Source organism: Plectrocnemia conspersa, unplaced genomic scaffold, assembly GCF_051122295.1.
Source record: "Plectrocnemia conspersa isolate PC_06_02 unplaced genomic scaffold, ASM5112229v1 ptg000002l, whole genome shotgun sequence".
Classification (NCBI taxonomy): domain Eukaryota; kingdom Metazoa; phylum Arthropoda; class Insecta; order Trichoptera; family Polycentropodidae; genus Plectrocnemia; species Plectrocnemia conspersa.
The window spans coordinates 727,870-738,654 of NW_028277166.1; the positions used below are offsets into that span (position 1 = coordinate 727,870).

Here is a 10,785-nt window from a genome sequence, read left to right on the forward strand (position 1 = left end):
TAGATTTTTTTCTTTTATTACTTAAGCAAATTTTAATTCGGCTGTCAATTGTCAATAACAGCTGTTGCTACTTTACAAAAACAATAGAAAAAACCATTTTGGATTATCGAATAAGAAAAATACCCCTAAATCGTTTTGTATTCTGTGTAATTTCTACTTATCGGAGCGGGGTCTTAGATCATCAAAGCAAAGATAAAGCCACCGGCCGGTTTGAAAAATAGAAAAGTTAGGTTTTGGTTTGAACAGCAAAGGTATATCCTATCAGTTAAATAATATTTTCGCTAGTAGAAATATATATCTACCGGCGAAAATGTAAGTAAATAATAACAAATATCGATGGTTTAAAGTGTAAAATTGCTAATTCCAAGCAAAAAATAAATAGTTAAAAATTTATTAAACAATATCTCTATTTTCTCTACATGAAATTTTGGAGCATGTGTATTATAAACCAGTGGCCCAATTAAGCAGAATCGTCTGTATTTACAAAACATGCTCTTACTTTTTTCTATTTTTAATTCAATACCCCATTTTGAAGCAACAGTAATAATGATATACAAAAACGATGAAATCATATCTTCCTAACAACTTAATTATTATAATGCTTCCTATAATTCATGTTAGCAATTTGGCAAACATTTTATGTTTATCAAAGCATACAAATGAAATTTTTCGCACCGTATGTGTAGGACCATACAATGTTGTTATTATAGCACAACTATTACATTCTGTAACATGTAAATGATAATAATTTATATATTCAAGCAACATTTTGACTTTTTGCCCTTGAGGCGATGACACATGGTCATTTTTTAATCAGTATACAGTAACACTCTTGTAGTAGCAATTTGGATCCAACCGCAAAACTAGTTAAACCGGCTGTATTTATCCATTCATTAAATCTGAAGTGCCCAGCACAATACGTTTCACCTAATTTTTGTGTGAAAAAAAGTATTTTAAGCCAGAAATTTCACGTAAAAGGTGGCAATATAAACTTATTTTTGTCTAGTCTCCCCAAGTAAAAAGTTTGTTAAATTTAATGGTTCATGTTGTATTCGTTATCAACAACTATCTATTTATATATACGTATATTAAATAATACGGGTTTTTCCAATTTTTTTCCACACACATTGCTAATTTTATCAATGTAAATATTTATTTTTCACTCATGCTATTTATAACCCACATTCTTGATACTGGAAGCGTCAGTAGTCGACCAGACGCGACCGAGTCAGTTACATACTTTGCGTTGTTTAAATTCCTCTTTCGCAAGACTATAGGGTCGTCTTGAGTATTGCTATGAGTCACTGTGGGCCACGGAGACACGGCTGCGGGCGTGGTCAAGGAGAAAATGAGGAACATCGCGGACCACCTCGTCACGGATGGGGAGAAGGACATCATCGCGGGCGGCATGGATGTAGACCCGAGCATGGAGAAGGTGGTGAAGGACAGCATCACGGATGGCATCACGGCTTCAGAGGAAGAGGAGAAGGACATCATGGCGGGGGGCACGGATGTAGACGCGATCAAGGAGAATCTGGGAAGGACCATCATCGCGGATGGCACGGCGGTTGTAGACGTGGCCAAGGAGAAGGTGGGGAAGATCATCACCGTAGAGGGTATGGATGTGGACCACATAATCAGGGAGAATGGGGTGAAGGGCGTCATGGCTGTAGACGTGGCCAGTGTGGAAACGGAGATGGCAATCCACCTACGACTGACCGTAAGTTTAATTAAAAAAAATCTATTATGTCCTTTCAGTATCTTCAAAATACGGTTACTGCGGCATCAAAATGTTGTCGTTTTTAGCTAAAATTATAACTGTGAGCTGGTGCATTTATAGGGTGCACAATTTTATCGAATTATGTTTGAAACGAATTTGATATATATACATAAAAATCGGATCCGTATTGACGTTAATTTTGTACAGATTTGCATATAAATGAAATAAAATACTCGCATTCAAATTATTGAACTGATTGAAATATAATCTTCGCGTCTTAAACAACAAATACAAAAACACAAAACAAACTTCATAAAAATTTGCGACGCACACCTGTTTTTGAGATAAGCGTTTAACGTTAATAAAGAGTGCGCCTTTCCAATATTTTCTTTCGATCAACGAACGAATTCTGTGAATTTCGGTGAAAGTAGATACCACTGATAAACACTCCATTAACAAATGTTTTTCGAAGGCGTAAAAGCATTTTTTTATTATGAAGAAGTGTCTCAAATTTTGAAACGAAATAAAGGCGCATCAAGACCATATATTTTTGATAAGAGTATTGGTTAAAGTATATTCAAATTGAATTTTGACAAATAGGAGACCGCAAAAACAATTATCCTTTCTCAGAAGTCAAAAATCCACGTCAAAAGCAATAAAATCATGCCGTCGCCATCGCAGTCAAAATAACCGAGCGTTTCCACTGCGACAATATTTTATTGCTTTTAACGTAGATTTTTGACTTCTGAGCAGTGATAATTATTTCTTGCGCTCTCTTGTTGGTCATAATTCGATTTAGATTTACTTCATTCGATTTTCACTTATTGTTAGTTGTAATATGTATTACTATAGAAAGTTTTAATATGCGTTTAATAAGCGTTTCCTCTGCGACGGCACGATTTTATTGCTTTTGACGTGAATTCCTAACAGGAACACCAGCAAAATGCATGTCATTTAATGAAATACTATGAATCTTAATAAAATGAAATGTTAAATATTAAAATTTTGTTCCCCCCTTGGAAAAAAACTGAAACGATGTCCCTGGAGAACCTTGACATTTAATCGAACTTGACGTGCTTTTTATAGCTTTCATTGAATCAATTAGACTTATGCTTTAACGTATCAACTATTGTTACTTCTCGAGAAAAAATTAAAATCGAGAATTTTTTTATTATATAAAATTAAATATGTACGAATATTTTTAAAATGCTTATAGCCACTGCCCTTTTTATAACGCTGCATAAATTAAGGCTGGTTCATTCTTAATATGAATACTTCTTTGAAAGTTTTATTGCTTAAAAAAATTGTTTTTAAATTTTATAACACTCGAACTCGCCTTATTTTTGTTTAGATAATAAAAGAAGACACTCAGAAAAGAAAGATTTCTCAAGGTGTTCGTGCCAGATGTTTGAACATGCATACTTTCTCGGAAGATCAAAAGTATTTGAATGACTAGCAATTATTTTGCGATTTTCTATTACTCTAACCGGCCGGCGGTTTATCTTTGCTTTGGTGATCTAATAACGCGCTCCTATAAGAATAACTACGCTGAATGGAAAACGATTTATGGCTATTTTTATTTTTCGATAATTCAAAAAGGTTTTTTTGTATTGTTTTTGTAAAGTAGCAACAGCTGTTATTGACAATTGTCTTACGAATATTATTGACAGCCGAAGCGGCCTTAAAATTTTTGTTAAAACAATTGGAAAATGGCAATTCTAAGCTAAGCTCGAAATTTCAACGGGCAATTAAAGATAAATTATATAATCGAAGAAGCCAAAAAAAATAATGACTTCTTTAGTTATTCTTCAAAAGCAGAAATATATAAAATGGGGAAAGAAATTATTCGACTCCATTGAATCATTAGAATACGTTGAAGAAATTAAAAATTTAAGGACGAATAATTTACAGTGGCTATTTTAAGCATTGTTGTCGATTAAACCAACATCAACACAAAACGAGAGGAATTTTTCTACAGTCTATAATATATGCAATTATATTTTATTGTCAAAACGCCCAAAAAAAAGCGATGACTTCGTCCTGATGGAACCATAAGTCCCTCAACAAAGCTTTCTTATTTAGATCTCAAAAAGTCACATAGTGATCGTATGACTCGATCACATTTTTAGCACAAACGGATTTGTTTTCCAGATGCGAAACATTTACAGAAATACTGTAATAAATCTTGTATTTCAAGACGAAATTCTCTTTGTCTCTACACATTATAATTTAACTTTCTGAACTCAATTATCTGTCAGGACATTAAAAATATAAATATTCACCCGAGTTGCAACTATTATATAATAGCTCATAGAGTTACGGTGAATAATATTAATCAATAAACTGGTAATTTTATTAGATCGTTCACGATAAACTTTAGTCGCCGAATTTTATCAAAGACTCCTCATAACATTCACAACACATATCTCAATAATAAAAAAGATGATAAATTATATGTTATTAAGGTATATTTCGTTAAAATACGTTGTAGAGAGCACTTTTGTGTTCCCTTCCTGTGGTTCTTCCCAATTAAAGTTGCTATCCTAGGTTTTTTATCCATAATTCTGCTACATACTTGTCAATACGATGATTATATTAATTGACATTCGTAATAATTTTGATCTTTTCTTATAGGGTCATACTTATTGCTCCACCTTGTATGATACTATCAAATCTAAATTAATTTAATACCACGGAACTATAAAAATATATAAAATAGTTTCACTGTTAATTATAACGCAACACGTGCAGGCGATAACTGTTATATTTAAATAAAACAGTTGATTGGTGAAAAACAGCTGTGTGCTCTCTATCTTTGTGGCTAAAAAAATATACAGTGATTGAGAAATAGCACAAAAGTTAAAGTATCGCCTAATAGATGGCGTTAGTGTATTTCTATAAATATTTTCTCAAAGTTCATTCATCTTATCGATAAGTATTGTTCAAGGTTTAATATTTTAAGTAGGCTACGATAATTTATTTATTTATTATTAAGATAAAGCTGTTTTTATGTAATAAATAAATGTAAGCGATGAGAACAGTACATAAATCAATGAGCAAATAAAATTTTATTTTAAAAGGAAACATTTGCAATGTTTATTTGATGCAATTCTAAACCGTAAGTAAATAAGAGGCTACATTTTTTATGAATAACAATTTTTATGTATGATATCATCTAGTGTTAGCAGATAATACACAATGACAATGTTAATGACTAAGTAAGCAAATAAGCAAATAACAAGAAATTTGCAAATTGCTGTAAGATAAATATACTTCTATTACACATCGGTTTTTATATTTCTATTTTTAAGTCCCCTCTTTCAACAGACATAACAATATATTTACAAGAGATATTTTTATGTCGATATAATTTAAAAAATGGCAGTTATCGTTTCCTCAGAGCGAACACTGGGAAAACAATGATTCCGGGCCTCATTATAAAAATGGCATTTTATATATTTTTTACATCGCAATATAATTTCTTAAATAAACAATAATAGGTACGAGTTAACCTTTTCTATGCTACAAATAAATATAAAAATTAGCCACCGTTGCGACATATTTTCTGAAATCATATTTTATGCAAAATATTTTAATTAGGCATTCAAAATTATTAAAAAATATCTACTCATAATATTAATCTGATAATTAGTCGTGTTTTCTTTGCTGCTCAGTGTTGCCATATAGTGAATTTCCAGTCCAGGTCAGAAGCAAAAAATCGTACCATCGCGGTGAAAACGTTCGATTATCAAGCGTTTATATTAAGACTTTTTATAACAATTATCCCTTCTCAGAAGTCAAAAATCCACGTCAAAAGCAATAAATTTCAATCCTCACGCAAAATATAACACGTGCTGATGATAACTGGATATAATTAATTTAATATATAAAAAATTGGCTAGTTAGTGGTAATATTTCAAGATTCATAGTATTTCATTAAATTACATGCATTTTTCTGGCCAAATTTAAGGGGGCGTCCCTGCTTAGAATCCACGTCAAAAGCTTTTTATAACAATATTATGACTTACAATAACTGAGAATATAATTAAGGAAGCATATCTAAACCGAACTTTGCCCAATAGGAGAGGGCAAAAAACAATTATCTCTTCTCAGAAGTCAAAAATCCACGTCAAAAGCAATAAAATCGTACCGTCGCCGTCGCAGTGGGAACACTCGTTACCGAGCGTTCCCACTGCGACAGCGCCGATACGATTTTATTGCTTTTGCCGTGAATTTTTGCCTTCTGAGAAGTGATAATTGTTTTTGCGCTCTCCTATTGACCAACATTCGATTTAAACATACTTTGATCAGGCCTTTTATATTATAAGTTCATAGTTATATCGGTAAGAATAGCTATCATATTCTTAAAACATAGTGTAATATCGAAATGCAAACAAACTATGGAGCAAAATGTGAGATGCGATATTTGTCTATACTTATTCTTCCGCTTATTTTACTCTGAGAGATGAGGACGATGATTCCTGGGTGCGCCCACCCGCTTCCTCAAGTCGTAGCGACCCTAGCACTTGAGCACATGCTTCCCATCGATAGGGCCGATTGTCCGCTTCCAGTCTCAACCTGGGTCAACGCGGTTGGTTTCCCGGTCCGGAGCTACTGATGGTCTCCCCGCATCACTATCTTTTGTTGGAGACGGAGGAAGGATATAACTGGCTAGGGGAAAGCCAGTAGGCAGGTCGCACCCGCGTGTGTGGAATGATCGCTGCTGAAGGCAGACTGTAAAAATGGTGCTATGAGTTAACTTAGTTTGTATTTTTGATTTGACCTAATAAAAGCTCTAAAACTATGATCAGTTTTAAAACTTTTATTAGGGTTGGTTTGGGTTTGAACAGCAAATGGACGTTTCGCAACTGTGACATTGAGTTTCATAGACATTTTGGAGCAACATATTAGCGCCTATCAGTTAAATTATATTTTCGCTAGTAGAAATATATATCTACTGGTAAAAATGTATATGGATTTTACTAGCGAAAATATAATTTTACGAAAAAATACACAATCATTGTAACATTTATACATCGGATGTAAAATAAGCATGTAAATATATATATTACTACTTAAGGAAAAGTTGAAATCATATAATTTTACTAGCACCTGCCAGATAATTTACATTTTTACTAGTAAAATATATCTACTGGTGAAAATATATTAAGATATGATTTTACTAAAATGAAATATTTAAAAAATATTTTCGGGATAGATTCGAAACTGTTTTTTTCTAGATTTTCTTTTAGGAATATCCACTGAATGTATTATTTATTTATTTTGTTGTATTAAATCTAGCTTACAAATTACTGATAATACAATCTATAAAAACATTAAATTTATATAATTCAGATGGTGCTGTTGATCTGAAAATTCAGATCGAATACCTAAGAAAGAATTTACTGCTACTAATTTACATTCGTTAAATATTTCCTCTCAGGTCTAATATTTTTTAACAGATTAAAAACCGGAGGGGGGGGGGAAACTACAATTTGGATCAATTATCACCGTCATTAAGTAATATATTTAGAAAAAATATATTATTGCGCTTATAGAATCTCTGAGGAATAAAATCATTAAAGAATAGATATGTTTTTTTACCTCCTAATATTTCGTGCAAATTGAAAAAGGTTGCAATGGTTACAAACCAGTTTTTTTTATAATTTAACGGTATGTATGTTTAAATGCAGCTATAATTTATTGAATAAACAATTTTAAAAAAATATCCATTTATAATATAATATAATTTGCACTCACCAAATTTTTCGGCGTCCATTTTCCATGTACCACCTCGAACATATTTATTTTTATAATTACACTTACAAACTGCACTATATTCTTATTTATATTTTTATTATTTACACTTTTTTATTTATTGCACTATTTTTTTTAATGATACGTATAAAACACTCAATATGAATAGGAATTTCACAATTTCCGCACCTGTATGCTGTGCAGAACTAACACGATATTTTCTTCTCACATATTTCTCCCTACTTTTTATTTTTATCGGCTGATGATTTTTCAGCTTATCCGAAAGCTTTTCTGGTGGATCGACAGCACGGGCACGGCAAGATGTGATAGAAACCGGTGAAATGTCTTCAGAATCGATACATTCCACTAAATTCTGCATCCATTCTTGAATCAAATTTTTGAATTTAATTTTGCTGTTACGATTAAGATTTTGATAGACACGAAACGAATTAAACAATGCGCATTGAAATAAATAAAAATACTACATTTTTTGTCTATTCAATTGTTTTTCAAAATATTGAGTAACATACTAGGTATTGGTCATGGGCGATCGATAGCCTTAATATATTTATTATAGTACTGTTCCGACAATTTTTACATATATTTATGCATGGCCGAATAAAAGTGTGTTATGGCCGTGCGTGGTTTTTCTGTGTATAAATAACCTGAAGGCGCTTCGGCTGTCACGGCGTGTGATCGTGCGTCAGCAAGGATTCTGAGGATGTAAACTCTGATAATAAAGCATTGATAATAGTTCGAGGCGTTTAATTCCGTCGAGAGACGGTGGTCCTTCGAGAAGAAAAGACGGCCATCTCCAAAGGGGAGAGGTCGCAACAGTACATTATACACTGAGACTTGAATATTGTAAGGAGGGTAGTTCTGTTTTTTCCCTACGTGTCTATCATATGGCTGTTAGTTCGAGTCGAGCCCCTCAAGAGAACGGGGTCCGTGAATTTGTACCCTCTCCCCCCCAAAATTATTTATTTAATTTTAATAACTATGTTTAAACTTCTTCTTACCACTTTTACCTTTAAATTTTTTCTCTAATTATTTGTACAAAGTTCTCAAAATTCGTTATATCCCACATCAATACATTTTTTTAGTTTTTTAATTTTAACTTATATTTTAAAACGTTTTTGATTTTTTTTTAATCTTTTTTAACTTAGTTTCTTAACGTTTTAAATAGCCGTCATTTTTAATCAATGTGGCGTTTTGAGCTAGTTAACATAACATAACCAAGATATTTATAAAAGCTATTTTTAGGCCAATAGGATTAAAATTACACGTTTTTTGTAATCCTTATTTTATTTTTATTAAAAAAAATCTCTCTTTTCTTTCTTTATTAAAATTGAAAATACCTGACATAATAAAAATAGCACGGATCTTGTTTGAAAACGCATAGCTATTTGGCCAGCTCGTCCTTGGCCAGCACGCCCATCGAAGACTTCGCTCTATTTACGGCTCACAGTGAAATACAAACGATTCTTATATTATTCTGTATTTTTGCGTCCAAACTTTTCTTAGTTAATTTAAAATAAAGAATCGAAAACTTGCCTGAAGGACGAAGGAAGGTCGCATCTATTGACGAATGATGTTTTCTTTTTAAATGTTTAAATTTATTGATCATTATATTATGTTTGAATAATTAATAAAATATATTTACAGCAACGACGACGCCTCCCGGACCGACTGATCCAAATCCTGTTCTACCAACTGAAGGCACAGGTCCGATTGTCCCGACAGATCCACCTGGACCGACTGATTCAACTGGGGATCCAAATCCACTTCCATCAGACGAAGGGACAACTGATCCGCCTGGACCGACTGGTTCAATTGGGGATTCAAATCCTCTTCCACCTGGTGAAGATACAACTGAACCACCTGAAGATACCGAAGCATCTGGGGATGCAAACCCATTGCCAGAAGATGGTTAGTATGATCCCAGTTTTTATATTACTTACAATTTCGTTTAATTTATTTATATTTGCTTGCTTTGGCAGCAAGTGAAGATGGAAGAATCATTTTCCCGGATGACGAAGAAACGGAATCTGGACTGCCGGAGTTTGAGCTAGATACCAGGATGAGACGATTAGAATTTAATTAAAGTATGTATTATTTGATTTTGTTAAAAATATTTCTATTGACATTGCTTCATTACAGAGTCTAGATAATCAATGAGTATCTTATTAGCACTAATAAAAGTGAGTTTGATCCTTACACTTACTTAACTTAACTAAGCTTCGACGAATAGGAGATAAAGTAAATTTAGAACTAATCACATTTGTATTAAGCTCCACCTCTAAATCCAAACCTTTGGGAAAGTTTTAAGGTGGCCGTCGGATAACTTTAAAATATAGTTTAAGAAATGATTATTTGATGTAAGGGCATTAATGTTTTTAGAGACGTTTTGAAGCTTATGAAAAAATGGTTTCAAGAGTTTCTGTGGTAATTGATGGCTCTCAAAAGTTTGCGTGGTTATTGTACAATTCATAAACGTCGATTTCTATAGGTTATTGTTAAACCAAATCATTCTCATTGTTGAAAATCCTACATTTTATTAAGTACCATTACTCATTGTACCCGTAATTATTAAAAAATAACAGAAAATATACAAACATGATTAAAAGTCAATTAAATTTATTGGTTGGGATGTATTATATTTTTTTATGTTTTACAGAATCTTCCTGAATCGTTGCAAGCAAAAGTACTAAGTTGGATTCTTGTCACACTACCTAACGAAAAGAATCGACTGCTTTAATCGTTATTTTAACTAATATTTTTTATATTTTTTTATATGCATATTGATAATCTACCAATTATAGGCGTTAACATTATATGTTAAAATTATTGTGTATATGATAGTTTCAATCGCTAGATGTCTCTATGCAGTTCGTGTTAATTGTTATATTATCGAATAAAAATTGATTCTACCACTGGAACCATCGCGTTATTAGCCCTGGACTCTCATGTTGTGTATACAAATTAAATTGATTATAAAAATATGAGCCAGTTTGATGTTTGTAAATACAGAATATTAGGCTAATTTATGTTTAAATATTTTGAAATTATGAAATTATTTTCTGACCATTAAGCAGATTTTAAACATGCCTGTTTTTAACATATACAACAATATTTTCGAGTAGTCTTATATGTATTGTTAATTAATTATAATATATTATTAACAAAAAACTGTCGGTTAATTTATACTGATTCTATACACAATGCTTCCTGTTTATTTATCGACGGAAATGATACTGGTAGCAAAATAATCAGCTATAATTGCCAGTAGATTATAATTAATTAAATTA

General features: G+C 32.1%; 1 protein-coding gene across 1 annotated transcript; it reads left to right on the plus strand.

Moving 5' to 3' along the window:
* The first annotated feature begins 1,186 nt into the window (after window positions 1-1,186).
* On the plus strand, window positions 1,187-10,416 carry LOC148237259 (uncharacterized). Its single transcript, XM_088205504.1, has 4 exons — window positions 1,187-1,720; window positions 9,143-9,406; window positions 9,478-9,582; window positions 10,155-10,416. Exons 1-3 carry the CDS (start codon window positions 1,297-1,299, stop codon window positions 9,579-9,581), a joined length of 792 nt encoding a protein of 263 aa, XP_088061630.1. The 5' UTR covers window positions 1,187-1,296; the 3' UTR covers window position 9,582; window positions 10,155-10,416.
* Window positions 10,417-10,785: the final 369 nt, after the last annotated feature.

Coding starts and splice junctions, on each gene's coding strand:
- LOC148237259 (XM_088205504.1), top strand. CDS start 1,297: ATGAGTCACTGTGGGCCACGGAGACACGGCTGCGGGCGTGGTCAAGGA. Junction 1,721..9,142: donor CAATCCACCTACGACTGACC/GTAAGTTTAATT, acceptor ATATATTTACAG/CAACGACGACGCCTCCCGGA. Junction 9,407..9,477: donor AAACCCATTGCCAGAAGATG/GTTAGTATGATC, acceptor TTGCTTTGGCAG/CAAGTGAAGATGGAAGAATC.